Source organism: Ambystoma mexicanum, chromosome 11 (assembly GCF_040938575.1).
Source record: "Ambystoma mexicanum isolate Mex_15411 chromosome 11, UKY_AmexF1_1, whole genome shotgun sequence".
Classification (NCBI taxonomy): domain Eukaryota; kingdom Metazoa; phylum Chordata; class Amphibia; order Caudata; family Ambystomatidae; genus Ambystoma; species Ambystoma mexicanum.
In genome coordinates, this window is record NC_090934.1 from 643,426,460 (window position 1) to 643,453,079 (window position 26,620).

Sequence of the window (26,620 nt, forward strand, 5' to 3'; positions counted from 1 at the left end):
AACTTAAGCACACACCCAATTACTTGAATAAAACACTTCAAAACTGAGGTGTCAACTAGGTTCATGCCAGGTGCAAGTGGCTCATGCAAGCCTGATATTTTCATTCGCATTCCACTACTTTCAGGTTTGCTTTTCCATTTATAAGAGGCAGTATTACAAATAAAGAAATAAACTAGAAGTCAAAAGAAAAAGAAAAAAACAGAACTGAAAGCATTCATTATGTGCTAACTTGATAGCTCTGGAGAGACCAGCCCAGGGCTCTGAGCCCAAACACCTCACTTGGCTGTCACTTTAACCCCAGGCAAGTGCTTGCTACGAGTCTGCTACACTGGAGCTGCACCATCTTTACGGGGCCGGCCCCAGGGTCTTTTGTCTGTGGAGGAGGCAGCACTGGTTTGGGGTGCGGATGTGGGCTCTGTGCTACAGGCTGCTTGGATCAGCCTCTGAGGCCATCCTGTGCAGGGGTGAAACAGCAGCATCTGCACGCAACCTGGCACCAACTCGCACTAACTGGGGGCATGAGGGGACTCTTGTAGGGTCCCGCGGGCACTGCCTTTCACAATTGCCTGGCATGTGCATAATGAACAAACAGAACCACTCACCAACATCTGTTCTGTCGTGCCATTGGCACAGAAGAAAGTATCTGAAAACGACAACAACAAAAAACAAGAGATAGTCATTAACAGCCTGGCTTGAAAGTTTTTAATGATTATAAAATTAATTTTGATAAATATATCCTTTTTATTAAAATGTGTGTCATGGATTCCTAGTTTACAACAAAATCAAAATGATGTTGAAAAACGGTGCAATTGTATAACTTACTTTTATCAAACCGTAACATTCTAAGTTTAGATGTGATATACAAACAAAACTGTACACTGTAAACAACTACATATATAGATGGCGGCTCTATAGGAAAAACAATTCTGACAAATTGAGCAAGGTAAATTGTGCAAAAACGGGTGTGGTTTGAGGGAAGATGGGCGGCAATGGGAGGAAAATAATATAGATTTGACTTAGAGATGGGTGTTAAATGGGTGGGACAAATAACACAAATCCACCGTCATATGTCAAATGCATTGGAAAGCATTAGATACCCTCATTCAAAGCCACTATTTCAAGCTCTTATGTTAAACTCTTATTTTAATGACAATAGTTTTGGCTTAATGGTAGCGCTTTCAGTGCCACCTAATAGCACAAACTAAAAACTGCACAGCGTTAGCCTGAAGCACGACACCCCTCCAAAAGTTTCTGAAGTGGACTGAACATCCGTATTGGGAACTCAGCGTTTAATTGAGAAAATATTGTGTTACATAGTGCGTTTGGGGAAAAAAACACCTCTAGTCTCACAGTTCACACTTTGCAAGTTCCTCATTCACAACAGAGCCTACAATGTTTTAAGATAGCTGGCTCTGTGTGGAAGGGTTCCACAGCCTGTCATTACACAGACCTAAGTATTGGGAATGTTCCTTATACTTAGGTGTGTATTGTGATCCAGAACCCACATGTGTCCTACAATGGGTCCGTTAGCCAGTTTGCAGTGAACATCGTTCAAATGTTTCCATTTCAACTGTAGTTCAGGATTTGGAAAAGTGGAAAATAAACAAAAACATTCACAGTAGACATGAGTTTTTCTATTTTGGGCAGGAAAACCCTACAAGGTTTCCACAAGACCTCAGGAGCAATGTGCATTCCCTGGCACCTGATTTTCAACTTGTGAGACCAGGCGCAGAGCATTAAGTTTAGGGGCTGTTGCAGATAGAAGCACATCAATTTGTGAGTCAGGAAGGCCTTTCATCTGTGGTATTTCCTCTCCCAACATGCCCGCGTCCACGTTGTCCAGTTGGCTTCTTTGCAGGGATACATATGAATAAATGGAGACATGTGTTAATGAATGTGCCAACCGCCATAATGCTGGTCTTCCTCATCTTACGTGGGCACAGCACTCATGCAAGTCAAGTATTTGTTTTAAATTGGACCCTTAGTGCAATAGCTAACACACCTGAAAATCAGAGGTCCAAAAACAATACAGCCCTCTACCTGGTATTTGGCAATAAAGGGACAACACTGAGTGGATTGTGGAATGCCAAATGCAAGGTAACCCAGCTTTATTGGAAGAATGCAAGCTGGGGAGAACACAAAATCAACAGCAAAGTTCTCTTTCTCAAATTCCTCCCTGTTCTGAAGAGAAAACACTGTTCATACAATGCTGGTGAGTCACTCTGATGTCATCATAATCACTGAACTATGAAAACCTATCTCTACTGCTCATTGGTCCTAATTGCTAAGCTACATATAGTATCTATATGTCCCACCCTACTGATTGGGTAAATCTCTAACTTCCCACCCATAAAAATGTACAACCTCATCATGCTTGAATATTATTGGTAAGTTCTAAATTACTTCTGCAGTGAAAAGGACATATGCTTATCGGTTAAAATGTGATCACACTCTCCATGAACTGGCGGCATGATGACATGTTTATGTAAATGGCAGGAGAGGACAAGCTTATCGTCCTTGTTCTTAATTAAATAAAACAGCTAATATTATCCCTGCCATGATGTCTCTGAGTTTCAAGGACCTTGTTCTTGCCCAATTTCCAGTAATTCCGGCCCTCCCTATTCTTGTAACAGTAACCCCGCCATTCTGTTATTGACACATTTATGAATAACTGTTATTATGAGTCATACTGCTTTCACCATGTGAATATTGCGTCACAGTAATTATTTGACTTTTTAACTGCATCCACGTTTCTCTGTCACGCCTAGCCGATCGCTGAGACATTAATCTGTCTGCCACTTAGGACATTTCCTGAGATGTTCAGTTCATTCCATGGACTTCAAATAGTCTGCTGTGTTGTTGTAACTTGATCTACCTTAATAGTTGAATGCTCATAATGTTATCTTGTTCCGTTATGTAAAACTCCCCTACAGTGTCCTGGGCCTTGATATTCCTTTGAGGCAGCTACCATCCAGCCACTGCTGCATTTTCCTGAATTAAATGTATTTGTTTCAAATAGTGTACTTAGCTGGGGGCCTCAATTAAAGCTGCATAACTTATTTCTCTGCTGTGCTCGTTCAATTTAAAATGGCTTGTCATGTTTTTTCCTCTGCAGGACACATTAGCTTTGCTACCTACAGATTTCCTGGTGCATGCTGTCACATTAGTTCCCTTCTTATGGGTAGCAGCATCCTTATCTTCCTACAATGTTCTGCCCTACTTGTTTAGTGAGTCCCAATCTTGTGTACACACCTTCCTGTCACCTAATCTATTTTATTTTAAAACACACCAAGTGTACAAGCTAATGCCTTATGTGTTTGCTACTTGTGTGGCACTAAACTAACTATTCTTTGTGTCAGCTGCATTTTCAGGAGAATTTAAAGTGCAGTTTCAAATGTGTCCTTTCTTATCTTATAATGCTGTTTCTTCTGGGGAAGGCACAGGGGCAGAGCCTGAACATGTCCTCTAGTCAATACATGCCCCAATACAAACCCATATCAAATTATCTTTGAAAATATCAAAGGACCTAAAGAATGTCACAATCACAGTATATACATCCTTGGAGAGAGCAACAAACTTAAATGTATACACATGGTGATCATAATACTTAAGGTTGGAAGCCTCATGGCACACCTCACACAAAAAAGGATCAATCCCGTATTCAAACAAAGGAATGCAAGATATACCTTATCAACTGCCTAAACTGCCAGTGCTGGTTTAATAAGGCAGGCAACCTTCAGGATTACAGCAATAATCTGAAAAATAGATTCCAACAGTTATAAAGGAGGAATGTTGTTTTAACATAATATATATTTTTGTGGAGTAGTTTGTAGCTTTGAGTTATGATTTGATGCACTTTGATCATATTGAAGCTGTGATGATTTTGTGAGTATGTTCTCCTACTTCCGGGGTAGCTTTGAAGCTAGGTTGATGTTTTCATAACAGGCTTGTGCCTGATATATTTGTGTGCCCTAGCAAGGGGCTATAAACATGAATTTTACATGTTGTTTTCATATGTGCCGTTTGCAATGAAAACGTGTATACATATACATTGTTACATTTTGATACACTTTGCATTGCATTTTTCAAATGATTATATGTTACATATGTTATAGTAACTATACCAAGATGGTGTGAGTTACAGAGAATAACCATAAATTTGTATAAAATGTCACATGAACCAGCCTTTTGCAGGAAATGACAAATTTGAGATCTTAACGAATCAAAGCCATAACATAGAGCTCTTTGTTTAAGTTGCTTCTGCCTCTTCATGCCAGATCCATATAATCACAAGCAGAAAGGCCATTAAAGGTCACATATTCCTTGAGCTGATTTATTTATTTATTTTTAAAGCGCTCACACAGCTCGTGGTCATCAAGGCGCTGTTACAGGAATATGTCTCTTAGTCACGTATTTATAAAGCGCTTAATAGCCAGAGGTTTTTAAGTGCAGACCAGGGGATCGAACCTGTGTTGCTTTGTGTCATCTTGTTTCCAAGGAGGGCACATTGCTGTTGAGCTATCCTCCCGGGACAATGAGGACCTCTTTTTCATTCTTTGTGACTCGTCCATAGAGCTAACAAGTTTGGATGCAGACCTTTGGATTAAAAAGGAAACCAGGAGAATGTTTCAGCTACAATTTGGAGAGTTACATCCATTCAACATTGTCGTTTGTAACATAAACAGTGGGTGCTATCACTTCCAAATGTTTCCAATGGAAATGGGCTTTTGCTTGTGCATGGATTTAAAGTTGAATCTAGACACCAACTAAGCATCTGACGAGTGCTGGTTCTAGTAACTACAACCTCCACTCTCCAAAGCAACACCTTAATCCCATCCTGTCTCTTAAAATGCAAGACTTGCATGTTGTACTAAGCACTGGATTCAAACAAGAGTTCAAGGTAGGAACATCCCAGATGTTTTACAGGATGTACCGCAATGTAATCACTGTTGTCATACTTGAAATCTTTCACCAACAGGGTTTGACACACATGTGTGAATGAGGAGACCCACCAAGGGAAGAGAACACATTTGAGGCCCAGTAACATGATTGGGTTCAAGAACTTGCAGTGATAAATGATTTCCATCCCTAATAATGGCTAATGCAGGAAAAGTTGATAAATCAGCCAGGTAAAAAGTGAATAACACAGGGACTTCACACCAGAGGTACAGATGAAGACATTTTCTCAGACACTACTGCTCATTTGTATCCTAGAAATGCCTAAGAAATGGGAAGCAATCAAAAAGGTGCACCTGGAGTCCATTAAAAGCCTGCATAGTATTGCTGTATGTCTATGTCATACATATGTATGACATCGACATCACAAACAGCTGATGGAAGAGCCATAGATATCTGGGGGAACATGGCTTTGGACGTGTTAAATCCTGTACACAAAATTGCTTTTCACTCCTGACTAATAGGTATTCAGTGGCAAACATAAGATCAACAGCATCAGGAAAGAGCTGCCCCATGCATACAAGTCTGTGTACAAACATGAAAGACTCGCCACATCTTCCTGATTTTGTTTTTGCCCCTTACTTCCTTCTCAAAAGCTATCCACAATCTTTGTCGATACTACGACCTTAATAAGTGTCTAACCCTCACTCCTGATAAGGTTATCACCCTGATTCATGGAATTATTTGCGCATAAAATGCACATTTGTGCGCCATTGTGCCCGGAAATCCCCATAACTGAAACAGGGATTTTCGGGCAGAATGGTGCGCAAATGTGCATTTTACACGCAAATAATTCCATGAATCAGTTAATAAGTCTCTCCATATGATGCCTGTAACATTGTATTTCACGTAGGAGAAAAATATGCAATTTACATTTTAACAAAAAATTATTTTATGTATTATTAGTGTTTGGTTTATACAATAAACCTTTCACTTCACAAATAAAACCAATTAACATTCACATCAACATTAATTGTCTTTCGCTTAACTTTGAATATAAACTAAGATAATACAATTAATAAAATTGCACATTAAATGAAACACAACAGGATAAATCATTCTGAAAGTTAGTACATTGCTAATCATCCAGATTAAATATGACAGGTTAAATCATAATGGATGGCCTGTTGTGTGACCCTGTGGCTTACTTCCTAGTCTCAGACTTTGATTCAGACTTTCTCCACTGATAATGTTATACCACCACTCATGTAAGGACAACGAAGGGAAGTTGTTAAATGTTTTACCTAAATATAGGGTTATTTTTTCAGTTACCCTTGGCATGACAGTGTTAAACGATGTAGTGTTTCCTTGGTATCAGATTTATGACAGAATCTGCAGTTGGAATCCAATTCTTGCCATTGTTTCCTGTTAATCAGGACCACTGTTGTGGGAAGTAGGTTCAGCCTAAATCTTAATAGTTTAGCTCGCATAGAGGAACATGGAAACAATCTAAGGTAGATCGGAATGGAGTTCCTTTGTCTACATTCAACCTTGAAGATCGAGTAAGATTTATATTCGTCTTTTGCTGCTAGAGTGCCGATCCAATCTTGCCTTCATAATTTTATTTTGATAGCATCTGGATTACACAGTAGATCTGATTCAGAGGATACTAGAGACTTCAACATCTTAATACAGGCTGATGCCCAACTGTCTAATATAGGTTTGGCTGAGTTATCTAAGGCCTCTTTCAAAATCCTGAACCCTCGGGCTTGGGGGACAAGACGACACTTACTGTACAATGACAGTGTTTTCCACTCCATAATCGCGCGTAGAGAGGTTAGGCCTAGTTCATACCTGATTGCAGGCATTCGTGTACACAGAGGTAGGTCCAGCACTCTCTTCCAAAATCTACTCTCAAGTGTCATCCACCAAAAGCGGTCCATGGCCAAAAAGACATCCGCTCCATCGGTGGCTATTGCCATCACTTTTGCTTTGTAAAATTGGATACACAAGGAGGATAGAAAATTGACCAAATCTTTTAAATAAGATTCACCATTGTGATGCTAAATGGGTTGTTCTCATTTTCAATGGGGCAATCCTTGGGGCGTCATTCAAGCTGGTATTTATTAGCATCCCCAGATACACAAAAGAATATTCATTATTTAGAAGGCATACTGGTCTGTTCTTTTTTCTTCCCAAGATGAGACTCTAGGATTAAGATATTCGTTTTTGAAATGTTAATCCTGAGTTTATTTATTTTGACATACTCCTGGAGTTTGTTTACCTGTCGTTGTAGGCCAATGGGGGTTTGATCTACGAGGACCAAATCATCTGCATAACGCATATGACCTAGTCCCCATGCACCAATCTTTGTCAGGAATGATCTTACTTCAACTAATGAAGTTCCCACATCTGAAAATGTAGAAGTTAAATGACGCTGCCGCCAAAAGGCAACCTTGTTTCAGACACAGGCTTGTTTCAATACTTTGCCAGAGCATGCCTCTATTGTCGAGTCTGACTCTCAAACTAGTGTCAGAAAAAGGATTTTATGGCCAAATGTAAACCCCCAGGACAGCCACATGCTTTTAGTTTAGGCAAGAGCAGCTGTCGATCGACCAAATCGAACACCTGTGCGAGGTCGTCGAACCCCAGATATAAGTGTTTTTTGCTCATGAGTACCCTTATTTCAGGACATTCAGAAAAAAGACATTCAAAGAGGTCCCAAGTTGTTTAACAAAAACAGACTGATGGAGGACACAACTTGCAGGGTCCGGAATCCATTGTTTCAAACTCTTCAGAACCAATGATGCATATATTTTATCGACAACATTGAGCAGAGTGATGGGCCTGTAATTGGAAGGGTTATCACAGGCTCCTTTCTTAAAAATAGGTATGATTATTGATGTTTTCCAAGAGTCAGGCACCCTTCCTTGTTTCTCTATTGCACTGAATAGGACCTAGAGAAAGTCTGCCCAAGCCCACGGGTCTGCTTTAAGCATGATGTTGGTAAGGCCATCAGGTCCGGAGCTCTGGAATTACTCACTTTGATTATTAGCCGATGGATGTCATCTTTATCAAAAGCAAGTGGCCATTGGTTCTCTTTGGGGTTTTGGTTGGGTTTGCACCCTTCGTTCTGTGTCCCAAACAGGTCAGAATAGTGCTTAAACCATAGATGTTCAGGGACTGCATTAACTTGCATCGCACTAGGATCCGACCCCCTCAGAGTTGATCAGTTTCCACATTTCAGCCACATTCTTGTTTTTCATCTTAACTAACATGCGTTGGGAGTCGGCAAGGTCTAACCTTCATTTGTATCTTTTTAGCCAGTTACTATATATTTGGCAGAATTTCCTCAGAGCCTCTTTCATTCCAAGGCCTCCACCACTACGGACAGATCTTACATTTATTCTCAAAAGCTTCTTTTCATTTTTAATGACCCAATTAAAGGAATGTTTTGATGGTCAATATGGTTGAGCGCCCCCTGCAGAGACAAAGTCTACCAGGACTCTAGTGTAGTCAATATCGTCTTTCTTTTTTAGATTGTCTGTTTGTTTCCCATAACCCCATAGTCTTGAGTGAAGGGTCTGGATGTCCCTTGATGTCATCCACAATCTATTGCGACCAGGTTTAACCTCTAAACCAGGAGAAAACTTGTTTTAGGAGAGGTTAGCTCTGTCAACCAGTGTACATGTAGAATGTTATGATCACTGCTAACAGAGTCTCACTCTTAGAACCTTTTGATGGACTCCAGAGTTCTCTCTGTAACGAAAATATAGTTGTTTGTGCTATACTTCCCCTCACCTTTCCACGTGGGTTTCCCAGAGATATCAACTGATACATAGCTGTTAAGTTTATGAAGATTTCTGTCAAAGATGTCTTGTGAGCACAGCCTCCATTTCAGATTGTCTCTTGCTTTCTTACCTCCGAGTACCTCAAAGTCAATCAAATTAAAATCACCACATACTATAATCTCAGAACTCAGGTATGCTTTGAGACAAATGTGTACGGAGGCTGCAAATGTATCAATGAACAGCTCAATATCTTTAACTCCCGGCTTCCAATAGAGGTTGCAGACAATATTCAAGTCCCTCCCTAAGTTATGAGCTGCTTCAAGTACTGCCATCTGAATATAGGGGTCAGGGTGTTCGTACCTTATTACAGCCAGGTTGCTACTCATATCCACTGCCAAAAGCAACCCAGAAGACTGTCTGCCTTTGGGGCCCTTGGAAGCTGGATTCAGGACAACAGAAAACCCATCCATTATTGGTGGAGCACACATCCATGTTTCTTGCAGAAAAATGATATTTGCTTCATCTACATAAGGGATGCCTGAGCCAAATAGATGATTAAATCCCCTGATATTCCATGAGATTAAAATAATTCCCTCCTTTCTAACTACAGTGTCATGTTAATTGTTAGGTTTTGTGACCAACAGAGCCTCAGGGAGCCAAGCCCAAGAGGCTATATGATCAACACCTCTATGTGTTGCTTTCACTGTGGGCACTTTTCTCTGGTGTATCAAACTATCACCCACCCTTACGGTAAATTTTAGAGGAGAGGGCATTTGCCTTTTGGGTGATCTTTGGATTAAAACTTCCCAGGTCTGTGGAAGAATGGGCCCTACCAAAGTGTGCATAGATGAAATTTCACTCTCTCACACCCCAAGGGTCGTCATTCTCACACCTCTCATTTGTGAGGCCAGTGTGTCATTCAAGTTTGTAGAATCCTAAAGAAAGCAGACTACTGGCCTCATCCAGTAATAAACATATCTACGCAATTATCATGGGGAAAGGCCACAAGATCAATGTCCCAGGTCTTGATCATTCTCAAATTCAGAATGCAGTGCAAAAGTCTCAGGATGTTGTGTCTGTTCAGAATGAGGCCATCAGGCATTCCAATCAGGCATTCCAAACAAACTCCATTTCTAAGGACCCTCTGAGGCTTGGAATGTGCAGCATTCCCATCGCCTTGCTGGTTATGATAAGAGCACTGATCTTTTACTTCAACTGACGTTACGCTTCTGCCAGATGCAGAAAGAGGGTTAGAAGCACCATTACTCAAGTTGTGTGTAGATGGTTTCATGGCTCAGTTGCGTAAGTAGGAGCCACAAGGGATTCACACGCCCATCTCTCATCGTGCTTGGTAGATTTTGGTTCACCTGTAAGTGATTTCAATCAGGCACACACCCATTTCTCGCCTAGCATGTGGTGCGCATCTGAAACCCTTATTTATTTTTATCTATAAGTTCAATATTCTGAATGATATACCACTCATATCACACCCTTCTCAAAATACCCTCAGGTTACACTGAACCAGCAATCAGGCTAGTTTGCAAATGTAAATATTTATTTATTTAGAATTTAAAATCACAATATATTTTTAATGGGTAACAACAATCACCAATGGGTGACAAGAACAATGAATAATATCTTTAATGCACTGGGAATTAGGTAAGGAACACAAAAAGAATGCAGCACAGAAAAGAATACTTTTGAGTTGGTTTGGAACAGATAGTACTGAGGTTAGAGGTTCTCCTTACAACACCCCTCAACCCATCAATAGGCAATTTAAATAGATGTGAGGAGAGAGCAGGTACTCTGGAATAATACAGATCAAACAGAATATCACTCCCACCTTTCCCCCTCAAACACAAGAGAAAAACGGATTTGACTTTTCAACTGTTAGTATGGCTTTGAAACTGGCTGAGTAAAACCACTAAATTTGGTCAAAGATGCTTAAATTATTATACATTTCTATGGGAGCTGCTTTGAACAGATGTGAAGAATCATAAGCAATGATTTAATCAAAAGAAAACATTTGTAATCTCAAAAGCCAAGTGGAAAATAATTTAAAGGCAATTCACATATGTAAAACGTTTGCAAACGTAAATTTGCGACAAAATTTTACTATGCGATTTTTGATAAAAACAGAGATGTTTTTTGGAAATAAAGACACACATTTGGAAAAAAACTTCAGTTCAAAAATAGAAAATATGGCTTATGACTCAAGACTGGAGCATGCAGGCTAGACAACCAAGTTGTGTCGCAGTAAACTCTGAGACTGATTCATGACTTCAGTAGCAGATCCCCAGCACCTTCCCCGGCGGAACCAGTCCACACACTTGAAGTGGGATTTATGGATGAGAGTTACACAAATAAAATGACTCTGAAAATGACACTTTAGCAAACAGACAGAATAAGATAGCACTAAAGATTTTGACACTGTTACTGGTTATGGAGGTAAGGGCAGTTCATAGATTTAGGGCGGAACAAAATAAGGCAAGGTATACAATAATTCTCTAGTGTCCTGTTAATACTCACAATCCACTGGGATTTAAGATTTTATGCCCGTCAAGATTCTGGTCAATGGAACGGGTCTGACAAGGAAAGACAGCACATCAGGCGTGGGACTGGATCAGCTAGGCGGGTCACCGGAACTGCCCAGGGTCTGCCCTTCTTGTTTCTGGATATTTCAATTCAGTGGGATTGTGAGTTCATCAGGCAAGCATTTATGGTAGCAAGCCAGATAGTTTTAGGGTACTTCCCTACACCACAGCGCTCCACTGGGTTGTAAGGATTAGTTCAGGATTAATTGAGGCCCAGCTGAAAATGGTTCAGCTACTGCTTGGCCTGGTGATTGGCATTTCGATCTGGAAGGATGTTGAAATCTGGATGTTGAAAGCTTGATCAGAGTGCTTCGCTGGAATCAGAAGAGAGAGTCTCTATATGTTGTCAGCAGTCTCTATTTATCCTTTCAAATGACATCACAAAAGTGGGTGTATGGGCCTGTTTAACTAAGCTTGCCCCTGTAAACTGGGATTGGATCAGAGCCTCCTCTCCGCCTTTCATCCAATTGATTGGATCAAGGACAGATGATGTCAAATGTATTGTTTGGTTTGTACAATCCTTAGAAACCTCCCCTAGCCACTAGTATCAAAATCGAATGTTGTCCTAAATACATATTTACACATTTGTAACCTCTATTCTATGAAAATGATATACAAGGATTACATATATTATGGAGTATCTGTTCCTCAAACTCCCACAGCTGTGAGACCTTGTATCGCCTTTTTGCAGCATTTTGTCCATTTCGCCATAAACACATTTTCCAAACGTTCTCCAACTTTAAACAAATATGTGTGTTTTGCGATAGGAAAGTGTGTGCCAAAATTAACAATTCTAGCCTAAATACAGTTCTCATAAAACCACATATAATTTTAATTTCTTGACTTAAAATCAGCACAAAACAAACTTGTTGCATCTGATGACATAGATAAATTACATTCTTAGATTTAAACCTGTGGGATCAAAACAACTGAGATCCATGTTCCTTTCAGCAACAATCCTTTTATATTTGCTAATCTGCCAGATTTTTAGTGTTAGACATCTTTAAATTTTATCCTAAGAGCCCATTTGACAGGCGCTGTCACTCACAGGTAGCCCAGTTTTGCTGAGAAAATGTTTTGCCCTTAACATTTTAGGACTTAGTAAATTCACAGTACTTCATTAGATTAAATGCATTTTAGCGCCAAGCAAGATTTTGAGTGTTGGACAGTGTTTTGTGCACGCATTTTGAAGTTTCAGCAGCACAGTAAATGTCATTTACAGGCTAGTTTTGGAGTTTCTCTGGCAAAGCGATGCTGCTCCCTCGGTACCCCATGTTTTCTTGTCATGGAGCCCACTGGCACTTTTTCTGCAGCGTGTGCTCTGTTCCACCACACATGCACCATGGGTGGCAGGTTGTGCAGTCGTCGTTTTGTGTTGAAAAACACAGTTTTTGAGGTTTTGGCACACACAAGGGTTTTGCCGCCATTTTGCTGTTTCTCGCACCGTAGATAGCAGAGTGAGGCTGCATAGTATAGCAGAGTTGGTCAATACATCCCACACACTGTGGCTTCAACAGAGGGGCAATCTACACCAAATGTCATTAAAGGTTCTACACATGTTTTTGATAAAGCATAGTTCTTCTGTTCCAATGTCATAAAAGGTTCAGAACAATATGATGTAGTGATGAGTTTACAATCCGACTCCAGAGGCCTTTCTTCGAGGGTTGCACCATCTTTTTTTTAGGATTTCTTTCAGTTCGGGCACTTTTAGAAATTGCTTTGCGGTGAGTAGGTGCGTTGTCAGCCAAGGACTGCAAATCTGCTACAGGTCTACAGGGATGGCACTGAGATAGGTAGCAGGATACAGTCAGAGGCCTCACAGTCATCTTCCTGGACATTGTAAACCTGAGAAGTTTGTGAAAGGCTTAAGAGCAGCTTGACTGATTCTTTTGGAGAAAGGTTGTTATTCATAGCTGTGTCTAAATGAACGTCGGCAGGCTTTATACAAGGCAAACAGCAAGTTTTTGCTTGCAGCTCTTTTTCCTCAGGTATGCTGTTGTGAATCAGATCTGGGGAGCTAGGTAGGGAAAAGTTCCTCAAGAATTTCCTAGCTTCATTGGATCTTTTTTTCCAACCAGAGATTTCGTTTTTGGACTTCTTTCCTTGCTCGAGCTGAGTGCGCTTCCAGAGTTGTTTTTTCCTCGTTTTGTAGCCAAAGATAGGATTATCTTTGTGGGGCAGGTCAACTGCTGCCGTCTCTGGAGAATTAGGATCTTCTGTGTGTTCAAATGAATGACACACAGTTTATTTGACAACTGGAATGAAAGCTGTACAGCTCTGTCACCGACTTTTTGAACTTGGTGGATCTTCATGCCTTTTAGCTTCCATAGCCTGATTTAAATCAAGACTCTTATTAGGCAAGGGAGGTCCAACAAGGTTCAAGCAAGCTGATAAACTTAAGGCCTGCCCTTCACACGGGAGCACAGGAGCAGATGATAGGATATTTTGCCTCAGCTCTATGGAATCAGAATGGCAAGATGCGTCTTCAAGTTCTTGCCTGAGTAGTTTCTTCTTATTTTGTTTGTGAAGGCGTGATTCCAATGTTGATTTAAGGGAAATTGTATTGGCCTCCATACTTTTTTCATATGCATCTTGTGCGGAAGTCACAAAGCCTCCTCTCAAAATATCAGCTTAGAGTGGATCATAGCAAGCATTGTAATGCGATCTTTTAGGCTATCGTTCAAGGCCTCATACAATTTTATGAATGGGGCCAGCATGATGTTCAACGCTGATATCAGGACCATGTCCATACCTCCCGCCCCTGTTTCGATCCTTGGGTGGTATTTGTTTGTATTGTCATTGAGGATTTGAGGAGTAAAACTTTCAGAGGATACTGAGCTCTCGGAGGAGTAGGAAGATGAAATGTGATCTAAAACCCTTTCTACTCCCAGGGGACACAGCAACTTTGTTGGAAGTCGGTCTTCGACTTGGACATCCCCAATGGAGCTTCTCTTATCGCACTCCGGGCACACAGCAACCCCTTTGGCGTTTAGTTCCGAACTAAGAGGTATTACCTCAACAGTTTGGTTAGTCAGTTTGTCACTCTCAAACCCAGTAAGTGGTTGTGTCACAACCATTTAATTCACCAATGGTGCTGTTGAATTGTTGTCACAGGTGACCAAGGCAGTGGCCAACCCAATTGAGTTGCCCATCGCTCGAGGAGTTTTGTATTTTCTGTTATAGAGTGGGGGGTTGTTGGTAGCCACTCCATTAACAGCATTCCGTAGGGTTCTAGCATAGTTAAGAGGCTTAGAGCCACCAGGGCATTGGGCATAGTCTACTGTTAGTACGGATCGCAGCAAACAATTGTGGGGAAGTGGGTGGACTTTGTTTGCTTCCAGATTAAGGTAATTCAAGCACACAGGAAGGGTGCCATGGTTCATGTCCAACTCCACCCCAGCAGCTGATTCCAACAAGATCCTTTCAGCTTTTTCGCCACCCGGCCATTCATCAGTGTTCATAGAGGGCTTTCTGAAGAAAAAGCATTTCTTCTTCAACCACTCGCTATCACCTTCAGAGAGGGCTAAGAGTTTTCTCTTTAGGTGCTTCGATTGGTTCTCCTTGTTTCCTCTCTGCAACATAGGTTCTGCACTAAGCGCTTCATTTTTCTGATCTTCCACTTTGAGTTGTGATTGAGGTTCTTGCAGGTTTTTAGTGGTGTGTGTGCAGAGCTCTGCACGTTTAGAAGCAACAGTTTATAATGGCATGCTGGAAGGAACCGTGGGGGCATTGGTAGAGGTACATGCATGTGGATGTGTTTGTAGAAGAAACATCCGGGCAGAGGTCATAGTGCGACAAGGCAGCACTGACTGGCTGGGGCTCAACCAGCAAGTCCTTTCCCACAAGTTCTGCGACCAGACTCATGTCACTAAATGATTTTACTGTGCCGAAATCTAATGTGGATGCCAGTACCTTTCTCATTATGGTCAGGCCTCGTGTCTTCATTAGCGCCGCTTCGCTTTGCAAACGCAGTTTCCCTCTCGTGTGTGGGAGAGATTCTTGAGCCATATAGAACAATGTTCAATGAACAGGACGTTGTGCACGTGTCCGTGGCCGCAACCAAAAATGAAAGTAAATAAACGTGTGTACAGTCAGTTTCTTAGAAGGCTAACGACCCACGTATTCAGAGCGGGTCAGCAAAGTTCAAACTCTGTGACATGATTTTCTGAGTAATAGCAACCACCGCAGCAGACCACGTAGAAATCACAGTTATGATACGCCAGATGAGTGTGCCACGGATCCAATGGCATTCCAATGGTGGCGCAAGTCTTGTGATTTACTTTATATGTCTAAGCGCGGTGTTCGAAGAACCCCACCGAACAGTGCACAACAAAACTCCTCCTGCACTTCCAAACACTTGTCAGTTATTATGTTCACTTGCGGGTGTGCGCAGATCAAAGGAACCAGTCCCTGCAGTCTCTGCGCGCACACAGTAATTTCGGGAGTTTGTGAGAACGTGGGATGGATGTTAAGGGGAAAGCCAGGGCAGCTGGAGGTTTAGGTATCGTGCAATCAAATAATTGGGAAACGGGAGAAGAGCAGCCCGCTTCTTGAGCACAGCGAGTGCTTCCAGTGCTTTCCCAGCACGTTTGTTGTGGACGCTCGCAGAGGTGCCCAGATCAAAGGGACTTGTCCTCACAGTCTCTGCGCGCACACGGTGCTTACATGAGTGTTTGTGAGGAAATGCGATGAATGTTAGAAGGGAAAGCTGGGGCGGCTCAGAGGGTAATTCTCTTGCACTCGAATCAATGGAGAGACGCTTACCGCAGCAGCCAGCCCCTGCGCCCCCTTAGTCGACGGAAACACGGCGACACACTCCAGGACACTATAATTTAAGTCGGAGTGGGAGTTTGCAAGGATTTTATGAATACGATTTCCCTAGAATAAACCAGACATCATATTAAATCATTATTTTGAGTATTATATTTGTGTCCTTTTACTGTCTTAAATAACAAATACATGCATTACTTGATAATGCAAATATGTGAACCTGTAATATGATACTGCTCTGAAACATAAGCTTGGTGATTTTTTATTAGTTATTTATTTATACTTCTTTTGGTTAAGTGTGTTATTTTTCTCTTTTTGCCAACTAAAATGTTGCTGATATCTCAAAGGAGTATTTCATTTGTTGTTGCGCAATTGTTTGACTTTTACCCTTAGCCTATACTCGTGGTTGGGTTTGCAGTCGATTGATGGTTTGCTGCTTCATGCAGAATTCTGTGGTCATACCCACGAAGAAGGCAAGCATTGATGACGTTAGAAGCAATAGTTGTATAGGTATAATCAGAATAAACAGAAATTTACGCCTGATCCCAATTAATGCCTTAAAATGTTTCTACCATGCCAAAGACCACGCTTGTTAACCTAGAGGAGTGGTGTCGCAGGGCACACTTGTATCACACACAATATCATCATTATGAATGGAGATTCTGTTGTAAAGGAGCATTGGCTCACTAGTGGCAATGTTCAAGAAGCTGTCGTGCCTGATGATATTTTGCAAACGTTAAATGCATGTTTTGTTCATTCTTATTTCAGTGTCATCCAAGTGGCTGCTTAATAGATCTCTGCTTGCAAATGGGTGTCATCATGGTTTTAAAACAAATGTGGAATAACTTCATGGAGCTCGGCTACCCGTAAGTTTGGCTGATATTTTCATACAATTTGCATTTTGAATGGAGATATCTCAGGAATTTTCTTTCGTAACATTCTTGTGCCAACTATACCAAGACCATGGGCTTCATCATGAGTTGGGCGGAGCGTTAAAATGCTAATACCGCTGCATTTATCGCTCCGCCCAATTGCGCCAGTGCTAGTAGCGCCAAGGAAACCCCCACTGAGTCCAATGGCCCCAATGGGGATTTACCTCCCCACCGCAAATCGGGATCTGGCGCAAATTACGCCAGACCGAGTTGCAGTAACGCTAATAGTGTTAAATTGTGTTGAGGCCCCATATCACTTTGAAATAGTTGCACTTTTCATCCCTCTCTTGGTAATCCAAATCTTGAGTGTGATAGCATTCCCAGCACCATGTCTTTTTTTAGTTTCTTAACTTACACTGCTATTTACACCTACATTGGGCACCAGACATGCTCCCGTCGTCATTGGAAGGTTTGAAGAAAGAACAGTTTGTGCTTACTGTATTCATTTAGGAAATAATGGCGAGTGCAATGCGCCAAGCCAGATGGTTATGGTCTGCTGTCGGTTGCCAGTCAAAGGATCGAATCTAAAGGGTCGACAAGGTCAAAGGATCGACACCAAAGGGTCGACAGATCAAAGGATCGAATATTTTTTTTTTCACATATTTTTTTTTTGTGGGGGGGGGGGGTCTCCCCAACCCCCTTTTTTTGCTAAAAACCATACATTTTTTTTCGATCCTTTGACCTGTCGACCCTTTGGTGTCGATCCTTTGACCAGACACTTCTGCCGCCCACCAAGTCAATAGACCAGGGGGCATTAGCACCCGGTACTGCCCAATTCATGTCCCATTATTGCTTTTAGCCCCTGAGTAATCGACCCGGGTTCTAAGTGCATGATCATTTGGGCAGAAAAACCGGCACATGGCAAGTACACAAGCCAGGTTTGCTCTGGAAAACAAATTAGTAACATGCCCATCGTCCATTTCCATGGCTTAGGAGATGCTGCTGTGGAGGTGATTGAAAGGTTGCTATTTTTGGCCAGGAACAAAGGTGCCCATGGAGAGTAGTTTGGGCCTAATTGGTGGCATAACAGTGGGAGGGCAGTGTGCAGAGGTGCCAGGGGTAGCTCATAAAATAAAGGCCCGCGAGAGGTGACCCAGGCAATCGGGAATTTGGCTTCGATCAGTAAAACATCCTTCAGGATTGCCTGGCATATACATTCTGGCTCCTTCTATTTAATTGCATCTTACCTCAATGTACTTTTAGGGTAGGTAAGCTTGCAAGCAATCTGTATCAGACAGTTTGACTGAGGTGGGTGACGCCATACTAACATCGAAAACAATATTAATTGGAGTATATATTTAATGAGTGCCATCAAGTTTAAACAGTGCACACTGGCAAGTGGTTTCTCCTGTAGCGGTATGTGCAGTGCAGATCATGCTCAAAGGTCATGTGCACGAAGGGGATGGCTACGTTTGCATGTACATGCAAACACACCCCCTCCATGCAATTTTCATATTTTGCATTACAAAGTGTGAAAGAGATGATAAAAAGCAGGTGAAAATGCCGGTATACATCCCTTTTGCACTTCCCACTGCACGTTGACTAAACGTTGTCTTCTATTTGCGCACGACAGCCTGCTTTTACGTCTGCTTTTTGCTCGTGTAATGTAGCAGGTGGTTTACATAGGAATCCAAAATATTTACTCCAGCATGAAAATGTAATGCTGGTGTAAATGCTGTTGCATGTGCACGGTGGAGTGGATGGAGGATGCAGACAGATAAATCGCCTTGCATGCCACCTCTCCACCATATAAACCAATGAAAATGACGTACGATGTAAAATGTGTATGCATGCATTTCATTCATGCTTTTTATGCTATTCGTGGCTCCAGTATCTTTTTAAACACAGGCAGATGGCAAACAAATGTGCAATATCATTTCATGTTCAAAAGGGGCTATGAAGCTTGTTATTCGTCCTCCTGCAATCGCTCTATTAGTTTATCAAATGAACTGAACATCAGACAACAATGGCATCTCGTGTGCTTTTTGTGTGTCCTATCTTTCAAAATATTGCTTATTGAGTGTAGAAACGGTTAGACTTATTTTCAAAGCAGGCTGTTCATTGATTCAATTTGTTCTAAACATTGCAACAAAAAATAAGTGTCTAGGCTCTATTTAGTTGTGTATTGTATTTCATAGCATACATGTGATAAGGGTCCTCTGTTGTATATTCTTTGAATACGTGAAGCCACAGAGACGTTCTGTGGCAATATGGAGGTGTACTGCTGCAAAATAAGCATGTATACAAGGTCTCAGAATGCGAAAGTGACCTGCAGAAAATAGGTGGAAGAATTGTAATCTTTATTTAAATTGCCATCGACCTTTTAATATTTGATCCAGATCTGATGCAAAATATCTAAATTCTGAGGCTAGGTTTTATCAGCAGAAGTACCCACTCTCCAAATGAGTTCTGTAGACAGAGATGATAACACTGATCCTGTAGGTTGTTGTCCTGATTCGCTCATTGCTTGATGTGCTTTTCACCCTGCAGTAAACTGCACTGAGAATGGGCGTGTGTGGCTGGCTAACTTACCCAGGAGCAGACGTTGGGGGGACACGAAAGTTGGTGTGCTGCAGCATACTAGAACCTTCAGTGCTATCTCCCCACCTGTCAGCTCTCCTTGGTGTGGTGCAGTTTGTTGTGGTGCATTGTGATGCAAATATCTTGGAAACCATGCTTCCTAGGGCCTGGACCTCGAGTTCTGCTCCTCTTGTCATGTCCGGTCCTTTTACGACCACATTGATGTTACGCTGATTTCAGGAAATTGTCTTGTGTGTGGAGGTACTGAAAACCAGGGAAAGGGGTGTGGTGTCCAAATGTCATGTAGCCAGTAATGTTTGGAGGGTCCTAACAGGTAACTATGCAACATTTGGTGCAGGTTGGTAAATTGGTGTGGAATTGTAAATGGAACAACTCTATGCCAAGTCACAAACCCACAAAAAAGTTTGATTTGTGCTGAAATCCGTGGAATTGAGTGGGGTGTCCAAATGTCATGTAGACATTAATGTTCACAGGGTCCAAACAGGTAACTATGCAGAATTTGGTGCAGATTGGAGAAAGGGTGTGGAATTGTATAAGGAACAACGCTTCACCACAAACCCACAAACACATTTTGACTTTGGCTGAAATCTGGGGGAAAGGCATGGGGTGTCCAAATGTAATGTAGCCAGTAGTGCCCAGAGGGCATTAAAAGGTAGCCATAGCCATGCAAAATATGGTGCAGATTGGTAAAACGGTGTGGAAATACCGAAAATACAAATACAAAAAAGGAACAAGACTTTGCCACAAATCCTGCCACAAACACATTTTCACATATATATATATATATATATATATATATATATATATATATATATGTATATATATATATACATATATATATATATACTCACAGAATGTGAACTGTAAGAATACGCCCACACAATGACAGCTTGTAATGTGTTGCAAAACTTTGTTGTGTCAGTTTAATCACTTTAAAATTTCAATTTGTGGTGTAAATTAATTAAATGGTAACTTGCAGCTAGATTCTAGCTTTCCTGTATGCGCAGTGCAGAAAAAAACCTACTACTACACCATTTTTCTTATAAAATGATGGTTATATTTCATCGGAAATAGTTCATTTAGAACAAAGGAATCAGAAAAGTTATTCATCCTTTTATTTATCCTTTTATGTGTTTAAGTAGCAATATCTCATAAGCATAGAATCAGGCACCAGGCATCGTGATGTCACAACTGTACTGTAAAGTGATATAGCAATGTACATAGAAATATAGCAATAAAACCCAATCTCTTGAGGGGATCGGGTGGTAATGGCCTGGGGCCAGATCAGGTAGTGTTGCCATTATTAGCACATCAGGTTTTCAAACCGAAAACTTGTGGTGCTGACAGCAATGTATTTTGTTTGAATGAACAGGGTCCGCCTGCGGCATCCAGTTCATTCAAACAAAATACTTAGCTAAAATGGCCACCGTGGATATGGCAGAAAGGGTTCCGTGCAGAGCCCCTCTTCCATTTCTGAGATGGCTGGGGATTTAGCAGCAGCAGTGGCACTGCCGCCATGCAAATACAGTAAGTGGGGAGTGAAGGTCAATTGAGAGAGAAGGGGCAGAAGTGGACCATGCAGAGATATGGGAAGGGGATTCGGAGGATTTGGAGCTTTTGATGTGGAGCATAATGGTATAATTCTTGTTGATAAAGAACGTATTAATAGCCTCAAACTTCTCCCAGGATTCTGGCACATCTGGATACGGTGTGGGGTTTGAGCAATGTTTGAGTACTGTGAAAAAGAGCTTTGCTCCTGTTTGTGGCTGATGTAATGGTGGTGGTATAATAAGTATCCTTGTTTTTTGATAGCAGGGTTTTATCATTTGGAGCATAAGCCTAAGCCCTCTCTGGTGTGTGGGACTTACACCTGCATTTTTCAAGAATTCTAATGGACCATTTATTTATGTATTTCTTTATTGGGTATTGAAAAAGTACCCATACAGCAAATGGTGTTTCATGGTGCCACAAGACAAACAAAAGTTGGTGGGTTGGTGGGGGCGGGGGGTGTGGGGGCAGTGAAGAAAACAACAATAACGGTCCTACTAGTCCTTTTGTCAATCGGATCATGCAAGTTCATTAACAATAAATACAGGGGGTAGGGGGGTGTGGGGAAGTGCAGGTCGAGGGAAGGGATAATGCTAGGGTGGGAGGGAAGTGCAGGGCAGAGTGGAGGCATACAGGTGCAGGTGGGAAGTAGTGGACGGAGAGGGACCCTGGGGCTAGGCTAGTGCTAAGGGGAGGCCAGGTGGGCAAGTGCCAGGGGATTCAGGGAGTGCAGGGATTGAGGACCACATGGTAAGTGCGTGGACAGGGATAGACCATGCTCGGAAGGGATGCATACCCAGCCAGGCTAGTCACGGGTACAGGGCCCGGAAGTGCAAGTGCAGTTTGGGGGGGGGGGGGTGCTGGGGTAGAATGATCGAGGAGGGCATGGTGCCCTGTAAGACTCAGAAGGAACTAGGCAGCCAGTCAATGCGGCAGAGGAGGGCATTAGCAGGGAGGGGCAGAGGGAACGAAGAAGAGAAAAGGAGGGTCTTGAGAAATTTCCGGAATGTAAGGATATCTGGCTAAAGCCTGAGAAGGGCAGGGAGGTGTAGAGGAGCAGCTGAGTGCCTCTGCAGGAAGTCCCACTCCTATTCTGCCTCTATGCTGGAAACCAGAAATTGTGACATGTGCAACGCCAGTAATGGTACCTGTACCACGAAGAATCTTTGAGGTGAGGAATCCACTAAGAAAGCCCTATATGAAGTGTCCCCGAAAGACTGATAGTCTCCTGAGAGAAGCACCTGAAGAAGTGTGAAGATGTGAAAAGAAGAAACTGGTGACGTCATGAGAAATGAGTGTGACACACTGGGAAAGATGACCAGACAAAGAATGCATAGGTGGTATAGAATCTGATGGCAAAGCAAAGAATCGAGAAAACGTTCATATGCGGAATGAAGATTGCATGTTTGAAGAGCACTGCAGAAAACACAAGTTGTTTTACAATTTTACAGATGCTGCAACGCAAGTAGAGTAAGTAATCATAAGGCTCGCTATACGTATTATATAGACTGCAGGTGACGCCACCACCATATATGTATATAAGAGTTCTGAACATTCAATGATATATTTTAGTAAGTAAGTCTCCATGAAGGAAGATGGATTGAAAGTTATGTGTGTCGCAGCAAAGAATAGGCTTGAATTCAGAGTCTGTCTGCCTTGATGTCAAAGACTGGAAGCAGCCAAGAACTGGTTATCAGCTGAGAAGAATAGTAAAACGTGAGAAGCCGAAGCGCCCCTTGATGAGTTGCTAGTAGAGAACACCATGGGTGCCAAGTTTCTTTATTTAATACAATTAGGGCTATAAAACAACTAAATTCACAGTGTCTGATCACGTGAGCTGAGGGTTAAAATAGACGATGGCCTGGTGCACCAGATTGAAGATAGCGAGTGATCACACTTGCTTATATTCCTAGAGACGAGAAGCTACTACAAGGCCAAGTTCAAAGACAATGTGCATGGCAGACGGCAGGAGTGATGAGAGATGTTGGCCTAATTGGGTGGGCAGACACGGTCAAGTTCACACACCAGCACCTGGGGTACCATTTTAAGTGCTGCTAGAGCATTAATTGTTCCAGAAGGGCACTAGCATGCCAATGAATTATAGAAGGCCGTATAACAAAGAGCTTTATAGTTCGAGAGCCAATTAAGTGTTGTGTTTCTTATTACTGTCAAAGATATCTTGCGCTAGGGGAGGGCATGAGTACCCACCTGACTGTAGAGACCCAAAGACGATCCTATCCCATATAGAAAGTTTACTTAGACATTCCCCTTGAGCCAACCACCATCTCCCATAGGTTTTCTCAATTTGCCAAATAGTTTGACGTCACTTATGACAAACTTTTAGTATAAATGTCTTTTTTATTAAATGTTTCGAGATTATGCTGTGCGACATCCGTTGATGTCCGTAGTACTCCCTATTTTAGACAATTGATATTAAAACACAGTTATTTGCCAAGTTCCTGAGTCTGTCTTTTTATTTAGTTTGAGAAGTTATTCACCGTCCCATCCATAATACGACATTTTACCTTGAGTAAAATGGCCTCTAGGGTTCAGAGGCCATTCCAGAGGAAGGTTCCAGTGGATGAGAGAGATCTACTCCCTATCCTCTGCTCAGAAAAGCACTGGATATGCATGGAGTTGGAGCTAGAAGACCGAAGGGCTCATGCATGGAGGTATTTAGGATGAGAGAGTTGGATGAAGTGGGATCTCGGGTTCCAGAAAGCCTTGTGGATGATGCAGAGGGTCTTGAACCTGATCCTCACAGCCATGGGGAGCAAGTGGAGAGATTTTAGGGCTGGAGAGAAGTGGTCCCTGGGCTTGAGGCCAAGAATAAGTCTCACAGTCCTATACTGGATTAGTTGAAGGGGGAGATGGGAGGATAAAGGCAGATTGAGGAAGAGTCTTTTGTAGTAGTCGAGCTTAGAGAGGACGAGAGCTCTGGAAACATTGAGTTTCTGAGGGAAGGCATGAAAAGGGAGAATGCCTCTGAGGAGGTGCAGCTGAAAGTGCTCCTTCTTGGCAAGATACATAATATGATGAGAGATGGAGAGAGAGAGAGGAGTGAAAGATGACGTCAAGGTTTTTAGCCTCAAAAGAGGATGGGGGGGAAGGGACCCATGGAGGGCAGCCAGAGAGTAGAACGGAAAAAGAGAGCAGGGGTCTCAATGAGAAGGATCTCAGTCTTACTGGCATCAAGGCAGAGACCGTTAGCAGCACACCACACCTGAATAGCAGTCAATCAGGAACAAGAGAGGAAGAAGAGGAGGAAGAGGAGGGAAGCTTGAATGAGAGCTGCATGTCATCCGCATACCACTGGAAGTTAGGAGAGAAGGTAGAGATCAAGTGCGCCAGAGGGGCAAGGTAGATGTTAAAGAGCCACAGTGAGAGGATATAGCCCTGAGTGGCAAAGCAGGTGGAGAGTGTGGTGGAGGAGAGGAAAGGGCCCAATTGAACCTGGGAAGGACAGTCAGATAGGAGGAAGATCAACCAGTCCAGAGCCAGGTTTGTGATGACAAGGGTATCACAGAGCCGATTTATAGGGGTGGCATGATTGACCTATCAAAGGCAGAGGAAAGATCAAGAAGGATGAGAATGGAAGGAGAGTTGGAATCAAGATTTGAGAGCAAGCCTTCGCGGGTGTTTAGGAGAGCAGTTTGTGTGCCTATGGCTGCTCCGAAGCCAGACTGGTGGTCTTGGAGACAACCAACAGAATCAATGTGATGGATCAGTTAGTATATGCCCAACTTCTCCAAGAGTTTGCCCAGGGAGGGGGGTAATGGAGGCACAGATGAATCAGGTGCACGATATAACAAAAATCACCATGTGGGGTATTGTGCTGCTCCAGCAGCAGAGAAAGAAGGAGGCAACTCAGGTGAGAAGAACCCTTCTCCGGAATACGAGGAAAGTGCCTTAGATCACCAGACACTAGACACGTCTTGTGATTGCATTGTTATGGCATCTTGAAGCTCAAAGTGCTGCGAAAGCTGGAACTGAGCCGAGCTGCTGGGTTGGCATTACTGATTTTGTGGCCATTCTTGGGTGTCTAGGGTATAGACTGTCACTGCGGTCGTAACCAACACAGGAATTCATGAGGCACCAGACTTCCCTTATGCTTCGCACACCTCTATTCCTGCATTTGCCGCAACTCATATATGCAGATTTTGTGTTTATAGTGTGGGGCCTGGTCTGATATTAAGGGCCCCAATTCACATCCAAAGGGGAGTCCAGAGGAATCCAACAGGTCCCAGCTGCAGTCCGCCCTTCACATTAGAGCACACAACCACGTGACAATAACAGCTTCATGAGAGGTCTCGCCTCACGTGGACAGCTGAACTCTTCTCTCCACTGTAGTGCACTTAGGAGACTTGGACTGATCAGCAGATGCTCTTCAGGAATTAACTTTGTTGGGATTAGCACTTGGGTCGTGCATGTGCCTTTCTCCATACACCAGATTTTTATTTTTCCCCTTAAGCAGCCCAGCCTTGCTAAATTCAGCTCCCCTTATAGGGGGTTGCCCACTGCCTCGTGGGTTTACCCGGGGGCCCCTGTGACTAGGGTCATTTCATTCTAAGGCTTGAAATCCCTGAATTGGGCCTCTCCACTACAGACCAACCGTTGTCGGTCAGGCCTTGCTCCCGCCACCCTTACCATCTACTCCTGGGGGAACCTCCCATCAGGTGTTGGTTGGTTTCGTAAATGGAGGTCCGTGCTCTCCTGGCCTTGTGGGTATGGTCTTCACAACTAAACTACTCTGCCCCTCTTCAACCCTCATGAGCTTGGTGTCCCTTTCATTTGGGGAAGCCGGATACACTCCATGACACAGGCAACTGCTCCCATTTGTTGATAGAGCGCTCTTGAGCATACCAGGGAATGGATGATTTTGTCATCGAACAACATTTTCACACCAGAAATCTCTGCCTACTCTTTTGAGGTTTCTACACGCAAGATGTAATTCGCAGAGCTGGGCGAGCTGAAGAAACTGCTATACATGGCATCTGGTGGAATTGTTTTTGTAGGAGTGACATGCCACCATGGGATAAGGGCAAAGGGAAAGCTGCATGATCTGTGCAGTTGAGCATGTGGGAGCCATACATCTTATGGGGGGGTTAGAGGATAAGATGAGGTCTAAGGTATTACCCATAATGTGTGCAGTGACTAGGATGTGTTGGGTTATATCAGGTGAGTATGCCAGGAACGGGGATGCATCTCTGGCTTCTTTGGTTGATTTGATGATTGGGAGGTTGAAACCTCTAAGGAAGATGTTGGTCAGGTGAGTCTGAAGCTTTAGAAAGTAAGTCTGTGTTCTCATCTAGGAAGGTAACATACACGTGAGATTATATGTCCATGAGTTGGCAAATAGATGAGTCCTTGTGTGAAGAAAGGTTTTAGAGAGGGAGAATTTCCATTGAATCACATGTTGATTAATTGATTTATTGTGTTCCCTACACGTCCTCTCAATTTGTGGATGGCTGCTACCCCTCCTTTGCTTTTTTTAACTGGTCACCATATTGGATGGTGTATACAGGTGGGAGGAGGATATCAGCAATAT

General features: G+C 42.6%; 1 protein-coding gene across 1 annotated transcript in view; it reads left to right on the plus strand.

Annotated features, from left to right (window-relative positions):
* ANO3 (anoctamin 3) overlaps positions 1-26,620 on the plus strand; it is a 2,087,603-nt gene that overhangs the window by 1,834,813 nt on the left and 226,170 nt on the right. The window contains exon 20 of the mRNA XM_069623502.1: positions 16,820-16,917. Within this exon, the coding sequence (XP_069479603.1) occupies positions 16,820-16,917 (98 nt within the window). The remainder of the gene's footprint in view (positions 1-16,819; positions 16,918-26,620) is intronic.